At 39.8% G+C, this 18,351-nt stretch overlaps 1 protein-coding gene across 1 annotated transcript in view; it reads right to left on the bottom strand.

Annotated features, from left to right (window-relative positions):
- Window positions 1-17,749, bottom strand: part of LOC135705434 (eukaryotic translation initiation factor 2-alpha kinase-like) — a 39,792-nt gene extending 22,043 nt beyond the window's left edge. The window contains exon 1 of the mRNA XM_065227176.1: window positions 17,320-17,749. Within this exon, the coding sequence (XP_065083248.1) occupies window positions 17,320-17,495 (176 nt within the window). The 5' untranslated portion in view covers window positions 17,496-17,749. The remainder of the gene's footprint in view (window positions 1-17,319) is intronic.
- Between the last annotated feature and the right edge of the window lie 602 nt (window positions 17,750-18,351).

Here is an 18,351-nt window from a genome sequence, read left to right as displayed (position 1 = left end):
GCTAGATTTATTCAATTCTTTGCTAGAAAACAACATTGTACCGCCTGAATGGAGACAGGTCAAAGTAATAGCCATTAAAAAACCTGGCAAATCAGCGTCTGACCATAACTCATACCGTCCGATTGCTATGCTTTCGTGCATTAGGAAATTGTTGGAGAAAATGATCCTTCGGAGACTCGATCACTGGGTCGAATCAAATAACTTGTTATCAAATACACAGTTTGGGTTCCGCAAGAGCAAAGGAACAAACGATTGTCTAGCGCTGCTTTCCACAGATATTTGCGCACAAGGAGCAATTGGCTTCAGTATTCTTGGACATTAAGGGGGCTTTTGATTCAGTTTCCATTGAAATTCTGTCAGACAATCTGCACAGATGTGGACTTTCTGGAATTTTAAATAATTTCTTGTACCATTTGCTGTCAGAAAAGCAAATGAACTTTTCCCTTGGACAACTGACAACTTCCAGAATTAGCTACATGGGCCTGCCCCAAGGCTCATGTCTCAGCCCTCTTCTTTATAACTTTTACGTCAAAGATATCGACAACTGTTTGGCAGAACAATGCACGCTAAGACAACTTGCAGATGACGGTGTGGTTTCCGTAAGAGGTCCACATGCCGTGGACTTGCAAGGACCATTGCAAAATTCCTTAGATAACTTGTCTTCTTGGGCTATGAATCTAGGGATCGAATTCTCGCCGCAGAAAACTGAACTGGTAGTGTTTACTCGAAAGCGGTACCCAGCCCAAATGCATCTTAATCTTTTGGGCAGAAACATTACTCAATCATTGTCTTTCAAGTACCTTGGGGTCTGGTTTGATTCAAAGTGCACTTGGAATGCCCATATTACGTATTTGAAGCAAAAATGTCAGCAGAGGATCAACTTTCTCCGTTCAATTTGCGGCACATGGTGGGGTTCTCATCCGGGAGACCTCATAACGCTTTATAAAACAACTATTCTCTCTGTTCTAGAGTACGGCTCTTTCTGCTTTCTCTCGGCAAGAAAAAGTCACCTAATAAAATTGGAACGAATTCAATATCGTTGTCTGCGTATTGCTCTAGGCTGTATGCACTCAACGCATAACATGAGTCTCGAGGTTCTGGCAGGAGTAACACCCCTCCAGAACCGTTTCTGGGAGCTCTCTCTCAGAATACTAATCAAATGCGGAGTGACGAACACACTTATAATTGCTAATTTTGAAGAAATTCTTGGGCTGAACACACAATCTCGATTTATGAGAATCTACCACCACTACATATCATCAGATATGTCTCTTCCTTGTTATACTCCAGACCGTGTTCACTTCACCAATCGCAGTTCCTCAATTGAATATGATCTGACCATGAAACAAGCAACTCATGGGATTTCCGATCAACTTCGACCTATTATTATTCCGCGTATTTTTACTGAAAAGTACCAACAAGTCAATTGCATGAAAAGATATTTTACAGACGGGTCTCGTCTCAGTGGATCCACTGGCTTCGGTGTCTTCAATGAAAACTCTAGCGTCTTCCGCAAACTTCAGGAACCTTGTTCCGTTTTTGTTGCTGAGCTGGCAGCAATCAACTTCGCATTGGGGATGATTTCCAATATGCCCACAGACCATTACTTCATCTTCTCGGATAGTCTCAGTTCGATTGAGGCTATTCGGTCGATGAAACAAGGTAGGCACTCATCTTATTTCCTTTCAAAGGTAAGGGAGCAGATGTGTGTGCTGGTCGAAAGATCATATATGATTACCTTTGTATGGGTCCCCTCACATTGCTCAATCCCAGGCAATGAGAAGGCGGACTCTCTCGCAAAGGTGGGCGCGCAGGAAGGCGAATTGTATGACAGGCAAATTTCACACGATGAATTTTACCATTTTGTGCGTCAGAGTACCCTTTCGAGTTGGCAAACCGATTGGGACACTGGAAATCTTGGACGGTGGTTACATTCAATTATTCCTAATGTTTCTTCGAGAGCGTGGTTTAAAGGCTTGGGCTTAAGTCGTGACTTCATTCGCGTGATGAGTAGACTTATGTCCAACCACTACTCGCTAGATGCTCATCTCAATAGAATAAACCTCGTGGACAGCAACATCTGTCGGTGTGGAAACGGTTACGATGACATCGAACACGCAGTTTGGCAATGTACGGATAATGACGCCGCCAGAGAGCGACTTTTGAATACCCTCGAGGCCCAAGGAAGACAACCCTATGTTCCTATCAGAGACGTGTTGGCAACCCGTGATCTCTGCTATATGCAGTCCGTTTATGTTTTTCTTCAAATGTCTAGTATAAGAATTTAATTCCTTTTGTCTTTTGTCTCTCTTTATTAGTTTTTGTTTGTCTTGTCCCCCCGTCTCGATGAGTCTCATCGTCGCCCACTGGTCATCATAGCCGGTCGAACTCCGGACGAAGCTAGAACAGCACTACCGTTCATACTGGCGACAACGCTCTGATGAGACAACAAAACCCTACCCCAAGCTCCTCCCCTGATCCTATCCTTCGAAAATGTACCCTTCTAACCTCGAGTAAGCCGCGAGTAATCGGCCCAACTCCTACTAGACATAGAATTAAGTGAATTTTGTTACACACAGTGAACAATGAATTATCGGCTCCGTAAAGCTAACGCGATTGAGCCTTCCAAATAAACAAACTAGATAAAAAAAAATCTAGATGACGCGTCATTAGGACGGTACTAATGGATATTTTTGGTCGCTATTGAAAATTTAGTCGATTGCTGAATTTATGTATGGGCCCAAATTAGGGACATGTAGGCCGACATTAACTACATTTCCCCTACTTCAAGAAATCAAGAAATCGTTTAATTGTTGTGAGGATAGTTCTTTGTAGATATTCAAGATTCTAGATAAAAAAAAAGTTCCTGAAAAGCATTTCCAGCACATTCTTGATGAACATTTCAAACGGTCCTATCTGCTTTGATCGATTCTCTTCATCGACTTTTTTTTCTAATTCTACCATATCAGTGCTAACATCTGAAAACGGCGCAAAAGCCATTTGTAAACAAATGGTTTGTGGGCCCTTTACTCGCTACCCGAAGAACGCCCACGCAAACCAACAGCATCGTCAGGAAGGGGAAAATTTCCCCTACCCGATGTTGCTGTTGTGTCGCGTGGGTGTACTTCAAGTAGTGAGTAAAGGGCTCACAAACCATTTGTTTACAAATGGCTTTTGTGCCGTTTTCAAATGTTAGCACTGATATGGTTTGATAAAGGAGGTTCTTATCTAGCGTCCAAAACGTCATATACAACAGGGAAAGGTTTTGCAGCTGAGTTAAATAGTGACAAAAGAGAAAGATGAAGAGAATCGATTAATGCAGATAGGACCTTTTGAAATGTTTATCTAGATATATTTTTATTTCTCCAGGGTAACTTTTAAAAAGGGCGTATTCAAAAAATGGATATTTTTTCAAAAAATCATAGCATGAAAATGATTGAGCTGATCAAAATGGCATCTGAGACAAATTTGTAGGTAATTAAATACACCGAAAGAAAAAGTAAATTCATAGTAAAAAATATAAAACTTTGATTTTCTCAAAACAACACCCCCTTCGATGTTTATGCTTTTTTGTGAAGAAATCTGAAGTAATGCCCTAAAATTTGGTGAAGAGTAACTTGCTTCAAAAAATTCTATATATTTTTTTTAGTTTTCTTGATTTTGACAGTTAAATTAAATTATATATTTCTTAGTAAAATATTAATTTATTTGGAAGCCTCGTAACCTGCGTGGATTACTTTTTCGTGGTACGTTACGGAATGTAAGATCTACCACCGATTCCAGGCAGTGACGCCACCTTGTGTTAACACCCATAAAAACACACTTCGACACACTTCAAACACCCTTCCGCCATGGAAAGCTAATGTTTTCATCAATTCTGGCCTCACTGCCAATAATGAGAGAGAACCACGGCAGTCGGTTTGTTGGATTGCACCGGACTTCGAATCATTTGGGATACGGTAGTGACACATACACCGTATTCCGCGACCTGGAATATTCATGACTGGATCGGGCCTACGAGAGCGCATTGATGGCGAGGATTAAGGTTGAAAACAATAACTGGTATGTAGGCAGTTAGCAATGCAGCGTTTTGGGATTCGTTGAAATCCGATGGGCATGGGCCCTTCCGTGCATGTTAATGCGAATTCTTTTCTTTTGCGCAATGTACTCTATCTCAACTGTGGAGGAGGAATGGATGGAATGAGTAGTCGTATTGTGGTCACTGTCGTGTGCAGGGGTTGAAACAGTTGACGTTTTTCACTACACTCGCTTCGTTGTCGTGCGTGACTGTCTGTTTGTATTCGAACACTCCCCTAATAAACGGATACCATACACTAACGATGTCATAGATGGTACGACCATACCGCATAAAGTTGGGATGATATCCCGAATTGGTGGTTAGGCGCTTCTTATGGTTATTGTTTATGCGGGTCATGCTCTACCGTCGTCTCTCTTACACAACACGAGCAGTAGAATAACATTCGAGCTAAAAGGAAATTATCAAAATAGCTATCATATGACATGTGCGACTTCTTTGTAATTCCTCAATTTGGTGCAAATCAAAATATTTCTGATCAGAAATATTATTACTAGGACATCATTGCTTGCTATTTTCAGTTTATTATTTATTAAGTGGAAAAGTCTGTATGGATCCTTTAGAATGCTCCGAGGAATTCATTTTGATAGGTTGAGAGTTTCACAGCAACAGTAAGGTGCTTAGAGTTCTAGATCACTACCGGGTTCCGTCCAAAATGCCTCTGTGATCGTGCTTCTTGTAGTTGTTATTGGTAGTGTTCCGTTTACGCTTGATGGATAGAACTAGCTGTTTTAGTTCGCCTTCCACATATTCCTCGAATATCTTCGGTAGTGAATCAGATGTACTTTGTTGCATTAAGCAAACAACAGCGAAGGAGTCGCTGGTGGATCCGTCATTTTCAGTGTTTTGTTATGGTCGAGGATATGGTTGCCAGTAAGCATATTTTTTCGGTTCCAGTTTTGACAGCTCGGTTGACACGAATAAACACCTTCCGACACACAAGTACACACATGAACCACAATAAGCACAGAAGCACAGAGTGACCCCTGGATTAGTGGAAGCCATCTTGGGTTGATATTCATCATTTTAATTTCAACCGGAATGCTGACTTGAACTTCGGAATATCCCAAACTCTAGAATTTAACAGATCTTCTAATCCTAATGATTTTCGATGATTTTGATCTTGGTTGCTATTGATGCTGGTTGATTTTGGGAATCGAAAATCACGGGTGATTTTCGTGGTGGTAATGATGGCTTGTAATATTGGTGCCTGTGATTTTAGCTGATATTGATCTTAGCTGATTTTGATTTTGATCTTGATGTTAGCCAACACTGATTGGGGAGAGCGGAAATGCCAACTTCATGTCTTTAACATTTCGTGAATAGAGGGCGGGTTCTTCTCCCCACTCATTGATGTATCCTCTTGTTGGATGGTCTGTGTTTTGACCAGTTGTATGATCCTGTTGTTGGAAGGAGTTTCTCATTTATCCCGTGGATGGACTTGGGCGATGTTGCCCACGGATTTAGGATTGGGCGAAGCGGTGAGGGTTGAACATTCAGGTCAATTTGCCTCAGGATAGCCTCGCAATCTGTCCTTCCTTGCAGGATATCGGCCACTGTTAGGGCTCTGCTTGTGTCTCTTCTAGTCCGGAGAAGTTCTAGGTCGATAAGTTGACAACGGCTTTCGTAACTGGGTAATCGAAACGAGGAAATCTACGCAACGCAAAACGAAGAAAGCGACGTTGAACAGATTCAATTCTCTCGGCCCCGTTGTTGTAGTTTGGGTTCCAAACCGCTGAACAAAACTCAAGTGTGGATCGAACAAGAGAACAATAGAGAGATTTTAGACAGTAGATATCGGTGAAGTTTTTAGATATCTTAAAAATGAACTCTAAAGTTCTTGACGCCTTATCGACAACATATGCAATGTGTTGCTTGCATGAAAGCTGCGAAGCCAAGATCACACCAAGTCTTTCACCTGATTCACGCGTTCGATTGTCGAGCCAAGCAGGTCATAGCTAAATATTATCGATTGTTGTTTTCGTGAAAACGTAATAGCGGAGCATTTGGCTGGGTTCACTACCATTCTGTTTAACCTGCACCAACTAGCGAATACATTCAGTTGACGTTGAAGAAAGTGACAGTCAGCAATGGAGCAGATTCGTAGGAAGATTTTGAGGTCATCTGCATATGATAACCGAGGAGCTTCGATAACCAGATGCACGTCGTTGAAGTACAGTATAAAAATTACCGGTCCCATGTGGCTTCCCTGAGGTATACCTGATGTGGCGAAGAAGCTAGCTGATCTGCAATCTCCTATGGCAACTTTTAGTTGCCGACCGGTAAGATATGATCGAAAACAACTCAGAAGATTACCGCATACACCGAGCCTGCCGAGTTGTCGAATGCTGTGGATAGGTCTGAATAAATAACGTCCGTTTGAACCCGATCCGACATGCTTTCGGTTATATCAAGCTGAACATTGCATTAGGTCCTAAGAAACATTGCCAGATTCTCTTCGTCGACTGTCTCTTTGCATCCCCACGACCATGTAAAGACATTCCCATGTATTTTCAGCACACAGATCAATAAAAGAAGCTTTTATCTAGCATCTAATACGACAAACACATCAAGAAACGGTTCTATGCTCACGTTATTAACGAAAGAGAAAGTCGACGAAGAGAATCTATTAATGTTACTTAGGACCTAATGCAATGTTCAGCTTGATATACGATGTGAGACACAGAAGATTGATGGTTATAGAGCGGCCGACAGTAAACCCATGTAGATCAGCACTCAAATACTGCTCGCAATGGGACAGCAACGGTTCCATAATCACTAGATCGAATAGCTTCGAAACGGCACTTAACTATGTAATTCCTCGATAATTATCCACAGCTCGTTTCCTTAATTTTTTGTGAACGGGAAACAGGCGTTGAAGCAGAATTAACAAGCCAGAAATATGTCTCTTCAAAAATACAGATGGAACTCCATCAGGTCCAGGATTGAAGGATGGCTTGAGCAGAGTCGCGGCCTTGGATATTATCTCAGCATAAACAGCAATTGCACCCAGCATTTGATCATTTACTGGAACGTTCCTGGCAGCCAGGTTAATATGGTCGTCAGTTAGTATCTCATTAGTGAATAAACTGGCAAACTGGTCGGAAAAAAGGCGGCATATATCCTGAACGGTGGTAGCAACTTCTTCGTTGAATTCCATAGACGATGGGAGGCCGGATTCCCTGCGTTGCTCGTTCACGTACACGGTTAGAAAAAAAGTACGCAAAATTAAGTTCTTTTCACTCCTCTCGGCAGGATGGTGCAGGAATTCAAAAGTAGGTAAAGCGGGTCAAAGTAATTTTTATTTACTTGTGTGCAATTCGTATGGAATTTTCCACTGGCTTTTTAACCAAAAATATGTTAGTTGTACCCAACAGTAGGTAAATATGATTATTCTCAACGTTGTTTTCCCACAGTTTACTACCCCTGTTGAGTGGTTTTGCTTCTCCATTTTTGACAACATTAGAAGGAGAAAAGGAGACAAACTAGTCAAAAGTAGGTAAAAGTGAACTTTCCGTTGGGTACTTTTTTCTTACCGTGTAGTTCCAAAAGGATTTCCGGTGTAGCTTAAGTTTGCGCTGGATGCCCCGTTGGAAACTTGAAAAGCATTCACGACTGACTCGCTGGTACATGTGATTCAGCCTCACACAATGTAGTTTTAGAGGAAGCGTGCGATACTTGGTAAATCTTATCAATGCTGCTCTCTTGATTGACTTCCCTCCCCTTGGCTAGTTTTTTAACCTGGACGTTGGTGGGCGGGCCTAATCTTATGCTTCATAGTGGAGCGTTGGAGACGGTTGGTTTAGGTCCGGCATCGTTGGCTCATGCCGTGACAGAATAGCGTCATGAGCATGCGATGAGGATTACTGAGCTTCCCCTCTCTGATGAACCATTGCATAAGAGAACCAAAGTTCTAGCCTGAAGTGATAGTATCACACTTGTTACTCCTTTATTTGAAAGCCGCGTTGTAGTACGCTTACGTATAGGCACTGACGTTGGGTGCGATACTGGCGGGTTTTGCCGCAAATCACTCTTATTTTATTTATTTTTAAGCAGATTTATTTGGGTTTGCAAGGGAATTATACTATTAAAATATTTCAGAAAGTGCCCAACAGTACTCCTTCTACTTGCGTGACAAGCTTTCGTTGTTGTTTTTATTGAGGTATTACCAACAATCAATACGAAACTAACGATTTTAAATTGACTCACTACTTGACTACTCGGATAAAAATAAACCATTGCTTTTTTTGTATAACCCATTCGCACAGACAAACAGACATAACACATTGAATATTTTTCACTGTAAAACATCGTCGCTAAAACATTACCGCCATCTGTTGAGTACACTGTGGTGGGCACTACGCTGAACAGATGGCGGTAGTGTGTAAACGTCAAACGCAAGGGAATTGACTATGCGCACCACATGTGGCGGTACTACCAACTACGATACTTTTAAATTTTCCGTTAAATGCTTGTTCGATGAACAACTTGCGAGTGTTATGTCTGTTTGTCTGTGCCATTCGTATACTGTAGACTCTATAAGATACAATACGATATATTGTATTTGAATGACAAGACAAAATTTTCCGTACTGTAACTACCATACATAAACAACATGTTCTCATGTAACAACACAATGAATTGTTTTTCTTATGCTTCAACCTTTCAACAAACGGAACTATCGATTAACAACCAATTTTGCCATTCATTTGCTTTCCATGTCTTTCTATCGGGAACCTTACGAAGAGACCTTGAGCATTCTTGAAAAGAGCGTATGGATGTCATAATGTTATCTACTTTCCCAATGTATCGTTTTATACAATATTCATTACTACTGAATTCGAACCACAGTCCACATAATTGTTTGCAAACCCCAAGAAAAACTGCATGCATGTAATCAACTAGACAGTTGTTGATTAGACCTGTTCATTTTGAACGAAATGTTCGGAATGTAACGGGTCAATCGTGATTACTGTTCGTCATGTTAATTTGAACTTCTGTGCAAATTTTCAGCAAAATCGGTGATGATTTAGAGGTGCTTCAAGTTTATTTTATGTTTTTAAGGTAATTTACGGCTTATAATATTTGTATCTCGAGACTGAAAGAACGAAAACTGCTGTAACAACTTTCAACTAAATGTAATAAGCAACATATTGTACCGTCGTTGTATTGTAGAACAATACAAAATTGAATAATGAAACTATTATCATACAATTCAATCAATTGTTGAATCAGTGATTTAGTCACTATTCATAACAGTATGATCAATATTAATTTTATTGTTTTGTTACCGTAAATTAACAATTAAACCTTAAGTAACTTTGATGTTATGTTCAGTCCTAACAACTATATATATATATCTTTTTAATTCTTTATTTAAGAGATTTTTAGCCTTAGGCTAGTTCATCTCTAAAAAAACTATATATTTACTATTCATCTTATTGTTTTGGAGAAAAAATACTATGAGATTAAATAAATTTTTGAACTGTTACGATACTTAACAACCCGTACATTCCATTGTAAAAGCTCCGTTTACCATACATTCAAAAGTTTCACACAATGCATTTCAACATATTTTTATTGTTATAATTACAATAGCTTTTATTGTAATCATACTGTTCCAAATAGTACCGTTACAATAAATTGTATTGTTTTTCTATAATATTTTTTTATTCGGGTAGCCTATTGGTCCCAAGCAAACGATTAACGTACCCCATTCTAGTCGAAATTCTAGTACTACACAATGTTTGTTTTGATTCGCTATGAAAGTTTGACTGATAAAATGATGGGTTAGTGGATTTTCCTATGTTTCGGCGGGTGAATCATTTAGCTTGGGACCGAAGACAATACCAGAGCTGAGCCAAAAAGTTGAGTGCATTTCTTCGGGACATTCTAGTCTTAGAGTTACCTCTATGGTATTACTCAGGGAACAATGTTAAACACCATTTTTGTACATGGTATTGCAACTAATCTTATATGTGCTTCATTTTGATTTGGGATAAGTGTTTGAACTATGGCTCGGGATTTCCACCGTGGCGTGCTTCTATTGTGACATAACCATACGTATTTTTGTGGTGCGACATAGTGGAAACGTGTGAGCGTAGTTGAAGCATATACCCTATGTAATTTAAAAATCAGCTAGGAAACTAACTTCAAAGTGAAGCATTTTAGTCACTTGAAGGTGTCACCTGGGACGAACTTATATATATTAAATATAGGTCAAAGTCAAAAACCACTTGAAACACGTTAAATTTTAGATTACATTCACAAGTGCAGGTACTTAATAAAGCATGGTAGGGAGATTAGAGATTTCAATTATTTATTAAATTAGACTAGAGATATTATAATCATCAAACGAACTTAAATAAGAAAATTTAGACAGCCTAGTAGCATTAAGTGGATTAACAGAAGAGTTAGGATGCGGAGGGTCCGCTTAGGGAGGCAACTAGCCTTTAAAGAACCTGGCAACTAGCCTTTAAAGCAACTGGCAACTAGCCTTTTCATGTATTGTCTGTTTATTTTGATTATTGCTTTAAAATATCAATTTGGTATATATGTGAAAGGATGAATCAGTGGGATATGGATTTTCGGTTTCTTTACATTTAGCATCACTGTGTCATTTCCTCAAAACCCCCCAATAACCGGCCTCTTCAATCCCTTCCTTTTCCCATGGCGTTCAAGTGGTCCGCATAGACTATTCAGCCATTACCCGTCCTTTATCCTCGGCTTTGGATTGACTTGCGCTCCCATTGCCCCACCAAACGCTGCAAAATGAAAATGAAAATGAAATTCTGCTCTCTTGATTGACTTCAACCTATCACAGAAAAACAAAACTACCCACCGCTTGGGTTTTTTTAACTCAAATTTGAGTTATTTGACCTCTGCCCATTTCATTTCCTCTCGCTATTGTTGTCAAAAATAGAACGAAAGATTCGACTCAACCGTCTAGTTCCGTACGAGAAGCCAAAATTGAGTAATATGCAATATACCCAAATTTGAGTTAATTGAACTTAATTTTGAGTAAAAAAAATTGAAAATAACTTAGCGATGGGTATTTTTTTTTGCCGTGCTTAAATGCAAACTACTTTGAGCCGGTTTACCCAAATTTGGCTTATCGTACGGGAACATGGGAGATGAGTGAAAAGAACTTAATTTTGGGTTGTTTTGAATTTCTGTGTACGTAGCTCTCTCGTCTGCCAGGGAGGGTGAGACACTTTGTGGTGAGTTCTTTTCGGGACGTGTCTGTCAATGACATATGCCAAGACATGTGAAAAGGTTTACGCTGCAGCCTCAACGTCATCTGAATCAAGGATGTTCTCCCATACCATGCTAGACAATACATCTATGATGCTACGGTGGTCAGCTAGTCATAAGAAACCGTAGCAGAATAATCGTTGAAATCACGCACGAGTTTGTCCTCAACAGTGACAATTAGGGGAGGGTGATGTGAAACTAGCTTAGTTAGTGCACAAGGACCCGAGGAAATTATTGGAGCCCTGTCCTGTGTGCTCACGAAGCAGAGGTCCAAAATACGATAATTTTCGTTAACTACATGGTCAATTTGAGAAAGCGTCGCTGAGCTGTAGTTGTCGAGAAGACTAATTGGAAGATTGCCGCAAAAGCTCAACGCAGATGTCGCCACTGCATGATGATGATAATGTTGACAGACTGCATATAAAATTCGTGAAAATTAGCATTAAATCATAATTTTCATCAAGCCTACGTGAAATCCTTCCAATATAACATTCGAATTGAAGAAGAAAACGTTTTTACGATCAGACTGATGTGCATCTTTGACTTTTCCAGGTGAACTTTCATAAGATATATTCATTTCATTTCACGGCTCCATCAATGCTGCATCGTAAATATGATGGTAAACAGAAGTAAATTACTCAATTACTCAAAATAAAGATGATTTGTCATCTTGTTATCACTTTGAAGACCATCTAGCACCATTTTATAGTATGGTGCGTGTTGAGTAAATCAAGTTCCGTTGCGTTTTCCGTCGAAAATTGTGAGTATCAATCTGTTTACCTAAAAAAGGCTAAAATGAACATTTATCGAATATTGGCGTCCTATACAACCATTTTCATTACCACCAGCATGATACAATCTTTCCTAAGTAAATTCACTTAATTTCCACTTTCATTCTAGTGGAAATCGCACATATTCACCATTTTCCGAAAAATGCAGCTGCGCAGGAGGTAACCTCTCCCTGTGGGTGCAAACTTGTTATGCATAATTTTGCATGAAAACATCTCCGATCCATACCGAAATAATAACAGTTAGTTTGCAAACACGTTTTCTTACACGATTCAAGCAAAAGTATCCACCGGAAATTATTAGTTTTTCTTTATGGACCGATTTGCCCCAAAAATCGTCTGTTTTACTTGGAGAATTTGGAAACTATCCTCCTTCTAGTAGTTCTCACTTCGAAATGTAGGAGGCGGAAGCTTGGAAAAGTTTCACTGCAAGACGCCAATAGCTCCTGCGTGAAATGTAGAGCTATCAGGATCTGGATACAGGAATCCGCTATGAGATGGACTTCACGAAACGCCTGGCAGATTGAAGTCACCAAAAATGAATATCTCATCAACTGGAGTGGCACTTTCGATAACTGACCGACAGTGAGTATCGATGAGTTCATTGTCCCGGACTCGATCAGGTGGAATGTACAGAGCGCATAGATTGATGGCTGTCCAAACCTGCTCAACATAGTTCCATGAATCGTTCTCGATGGCCTTTGCCTCCAACCCGCCACGGACAGCTACAAGGACATCTCCACCAGTAGATTTACGGTTGTTGTTAGGATTCCGATAGCAACGAAAGACCTCCGGACCGAAGACTTGACTGGAGAGCGTTCGATAATCGAGCCACGTTTCGCACAGGACAATTACATCGTAGCAACAATCCGATACAGCTAGGCGGTACTCATCAACATCAGAATTCATTCCACCGGCGTTTTGGTAGAAGATCAACACGTCCTGCTTGCGGCAAGGAATCGAACGACTGCTCTCCCTGGAAATCACAGATACATCAGGCAAAACTGACCATCATCAAGTCTGATTGGATGCTCGCCATAGTGAGTGGGTTGGAAGACCCCTCTGAGACGGAGGGATTGGGGGCTTCCATGGGGCTTTCTTATATTCAATTAAATGTTGTGACGGTAAGGAGCAATAAGCACAGGAGGGAGGTAAATATTGACGCCATTATAGGGAGCGATGCTGATGTTGACGTTATGTTCGTTACACGGCCAATCATATCAACTCAGCGACTGAGAATAATTAACTCAGAGAATTTTCTTTACATACGAAATTTACCCAGATTTGGAAGAAACTGCAGTTACTAATAAGCTATGAGTAACTGCAGTTTCTTCCAAATCTGAGTAAATTTCGTATGTAAAGCAAATTCTTTGAGTCAATTATTCTCAGTCGCTGAGTTGGTGTGATTGACCATGTAAATTTATCTCGCAGTCTGAGGTGAGAGTAAATCGTTTTTTCGATGTAAATACAATTGCAAAATTTAACACCTATTAGGTCGTATGAATAAAAAGAGTTTACTTTACTTTCCCGTGCTTTTCTTACGGTAAAAGTAAAGTAAACGTTTTTATTCATACGACCGATTGTTTTTTTTTTAAATTCGAAAAGATCGAAAGAAGAGACCGTTCTTTTCGTTCTTTTCGTGGACAAAGAATCGATCCAAAAAATCGGAAATCGACACGAAAAAAAGATCGATTTCCAAAGATCGATCCAAGATCGCCCAATCCACTGCTTCACTCAAACCGTTTTTGGCCCTTGATATAATGGCAGGTTGAGTACAATTTCAGCATGCGTGAAGTTAACTTTGTACATAGCTGGAGATGCTTAGATATCAGACTTAAAGTGGTCATTTTATACGATAGATGAGGAGATGAAAGTATAGAGTTGATAGTTCCGTTAGAGTGTGAAAATTGTATATAGGGGAAATTAAAGAGGGTCTAGTATAAGAGAGGAGCGGGCTGGCTGGTCTTGAGCGAAATGAACTGTCAAAACCAGAGCCTATCTTGATTGCATTATCAGTGTTGCTAGAAATCACCTAGGCATAGGCTTAGGCTGTTTGTTTTGAATCCGCTCCTATCGCTCTCTAGAGGAAATGGCTCTAATATTGGCCTATGGATCTAAGATTGGGCCCATCGCTAGAAATCTGCTCTCTATCATTTTTTTCTAGATGAACTCGTCATTGGCACGGTACTAATGGATATTTTTGGTCGCTATTGAAAATTTAGTCGATTGCTGAATTTATGTATGGGCCTAAATTAGGGGCATTTAGGCCGACATTACATCAATTTCCCATAGAGAATAGAAAGCGAACACAGGTCAATTTTGAGGAAGGCACAAAACGAAAATTATACACCCAGAATGTGGTGTTTACATTTGTGATGATTAGCTAGCGCTAGTGCACTAGAACTGTACTTCAAAGTAGCCATCATAATGTGAACTGGGCGTCAGCATCTACCAGCATGAAATTTCAGGAACCACTGAAATTCGTGCTAGTTGGTTAAGCTGTTTGTGCTAGTGAACTAGCATAAGTGTAAACAGCCCATTAAGGAATTCGTCGAAAAATCTCTAGGCGAGGAGGCGATCGCAAGAGCTTTTTCCCAGGCGACAGTGGTCGAGGGCAGAAATCGGGATGAGACCACAACAGAAGACGAGCTGAGGGGTTGTTCATTAACTACGTAGACAGTGTTTTGGGATTCTTGCCCTCGCCCCATCGTAGACAATTGTCCATACACAATTTTAAAATGTGTATGGGCCGTGGAAAATTGACAACCCAACTCCCCCCCCCCCCCCCATAAACTGTCTACGTAGTTTATGAACAACCCCTGAGAAGTGCGCTGAACGTACAATATAGTTCTGACTTGAAAATTAACCATTTGCGTCTCTGACGTATTTTGCTGTCCTAAATGTTGTAGTTAATTTGGCTCAATTTTTTACCGATTCAAACCAAACACCCTGCACATAATCGAGAAATTACCAGAGTTTCATAAGATACACTTGTTGGTCACGTCGCGGTTCTGTATTTACACGTGGGGTCTGTCCCGTTTTTTGTCGTGTTTTTTTCTTATATGAACCTAGCATTTTTTCGTTGTCAAATCATAACCGAATTGTATATATATGTGACTTTGTGTATCATGCACGACTTATAACTATGTATACCGGAAATTATAGGTTTTCCAAATCGTCCAGGACATCAGTTGATTTGTTCTACTAGATCAACCAAGACACATGTTCAAGGTTCTTCAAATCGTCCTGGAGTTCAGATAATTTGATCTACTATATCAACCGAGATTGGGACAATGTCTTTAGAATCGAAATATTTCCAGACAGATGCACAGTGTCTATGTGGATCATGTATGAACTATTGCCATGTATACCAGATATTTTAAGTTCTCCAAATCGTTCTGGAGTTCAGATGATTTATTCTACTAGATCAACCTAGATGACTGGGATAAAGTCTGTAGTATCGAAATATATCCAAGCAGATTCATGGCATTTACTCGCATATATACGATTCGTTTATGATTTGATAACAAAAAATATTATGTTCATATTGGAAATAAAAAAAAAAAAACAATGAAAATGTCTCACATTGGACAGACTCCAGGGAATTTCCGTGGAAAACCCGGTGTGACTTATGGAATTGAGATCATGTCTCGATTATTTGCAGGGTGTTTGGTTTGAACCGGTAAAAAAATTGAGAGCCGAATGAACAACAAAATTGACGACAGCAAAATAATCCGGGACAGAAAGGTTACAATAAATTTCACGACATCATTTAGTGTTTTCGCGACTTTCAAATCCGCGAAAATCGCGAAATCCGCGCCTGTTGTAACAGCCCTGCAGTTCTGAGTTAAATTCCAAGATCATTGTAAGGAGAATTTTACAATAACTAACAGGAGGGTTCCTGGTAACCTAAGGAGAAAACCAAGAAAATTCTGATGAAAATTTAAAGGGAATTCAAAGGAGAATTATAAGTGAATCGAATCATGAGGGTGGTATTTATGCTTTTAGATTCAAATTCTAAGTCCTCCCTACTGAGAGAATTATGCTATCAATTAAACGCTCTATCAGATCGGGGGTATTTGGGCCTTAAGTGCTTAATTCATATAGCTGATTCAATTGATAAGGTAACGTATGTTCCGGGTTTTTTATTCAAAAAAATATGGTTAAGCTTGATGTTTAGCATACAGTTGAGCGTATAATGAAGGAACAAATATGGTTTTTATAAAACTCTGTACGACTAGGAGTACAAGAAAGGTACAAAGTGATAAAAAAATTCCTAAAAATCACTGTTCTTAAACCTTCAGTACCTTCCTTCCATTGGAATTATGCGTTTGTCGTCACTACTTGCAGTTGAAAATCAAATCAAACAACTGGTCTTGTTCTTTTCCCTCTTCAATTTGCGCGCAATTAATCGAAATCCTCTAGAACTCTCCGGAAGGAAGTTATTTTTCATACGATGCAAATGCCACTCGCGCTTTTTCACCTCCTCTCACACATCCGCACTCAACCGGCACCTGATTGGAAATGATTGAATTCCTATTGATGCAATTTTTTAATTATAATTTTTGTTAGTATTGCCATGTAGGTAGTCTTGAATGCAGTCGACATAATTTTGATATCAATCGACATAATCCAATCTACTAAGCTAGATAACCTGATAAGTCGTGAGTCACTTCGTTTTTATTCTAGATCAACATCTGAAACAAGCGAAACAACCATACGTAAACAACGGTAATTTGATACATGTAACCGTAATATTGGTTATCAATAACAAATTGACTATGGGATATTTTACAATAATTAAAATTTAATTTTAGCGAATAAATTGTATCGTTGACTAAATCAATTTCAATTACAGTATTCCAATCAATGCATGAAAAGGCAATCAACCCGAATACTTTAGCAACGACTAGGTAGCACCTGTTAAATAATAATAAATTGCATTTATGCTATTCTTATGCAGCAACATGATGCAATCATGTTCGAACATGATCATCCCACCAAGAGGGAGGCGAAAAAGAAAACGACTACCAAACACCAGCACCTTTCTTTCGCATCATGCGATGCTCCTCCAGCTTGGAGCGACCTTGCAGCGCATTAATTAAGCCATTTTTTCGTACTGCAACACTTCACTCTGTGATCACCTCCGAAACACCACTTGGGAAAAACAACAACACTCACCTATCGCTAATGTCTCGGCCTTTCGCGACATCTTCGTCGCAAAACGATAGCTTTTCCACGGGGACCGGCGGTGGACCGGAACCGCCATCATCTGCCCGGACCCCGGCGGTGGACCCACCGAAAAGAATCGTTCCGGCCAGCAGCAGCGGTCCAATCAGCGTCGAGAACGTAGGCATTGCTTTCGGAATCGATACGCAAGGTTTGGTTGGTTGTCTCACTAACTGCTACTGCAACACAGGCGATACATTTGCTTGGATCGAGATTGCACTCGAAACGCGACCAGAATCATTACACCAACCGAGAGAAATTGGTTCTCCTGCACTGGTGATGCACTTTCGATATGATTATGCTCGGTCAAATGCACTTTATGCTGCACAACTAAGCAAAGAAAAAAACACTTACAACGAGATGTTGATGCTGCTCTGCTAGAACAGCAATAAAATTTCTGCCTCTGATGGATAAGCTCCACAACGAAAACATCCAACTTGGAGCTGTCAAAAAAAGGTGCTAGTCGTTACGCCGACTAAAATTTATTTAGTTATAAAACATCGCATGCACAGCTATGCACAGTAGAAATACTCAGAGGGAGAGATAGGCGGAGAAAACAAAATACAATTCGGCAGCAGGGATTTCTTCCTAAATTATCTTGCAACCCTTTGCTAGAAGCTACTGTGTTACCTGTGTAGCATATTAGCATATAGTAAACCTGACTTATAACGAATATACGTTGTATATGAGTACCCCGAATACAACGTATAGTTCGTGTAATTTTACATTTCAAATGCTATTCAAAATTAGACGAGTCATACACTCAAAAAATATTGAAATCTAAATAGTATATAAGTTACGCTAAATCTCAACTCTCCGTACCGACGCAAAGGTCGGTATAAAGGGAGAGAATGCAAACTTAGTATAAAAATGGTTTATCCCTGCCATAGTATAAAATCGAAATATACTTTCAATCAGAGATAGAAATTCTCACTCAGCAGCACGATAAGCATTTCCTCACTCAAGCTACTTTTCGATGAGTTG

The sequence above is a fragment of the Ochlerotatus camptorhynchus genome, unplaced genomic scaffold, assembly GCF_037179485.1.
Source record: "Ochlerotatus camptorhynchus isolate MF236.1 unplaced genomic scaffold, CSIRO-AGI_Acam_v1.1 ptg000267l, whole genome shotgun sequence".
Classification (NCBI taxonomy): domain Eukaryota; kingdom Metazoa; phylum Arthropoda; class Insecta; order Diptera; family Culicidae; genus Ochlerotatus; species Ochlerotatus camptorhynchus.
This window is presented reverse-complemented; position numbering and strand designations above follow the sequence as displayed.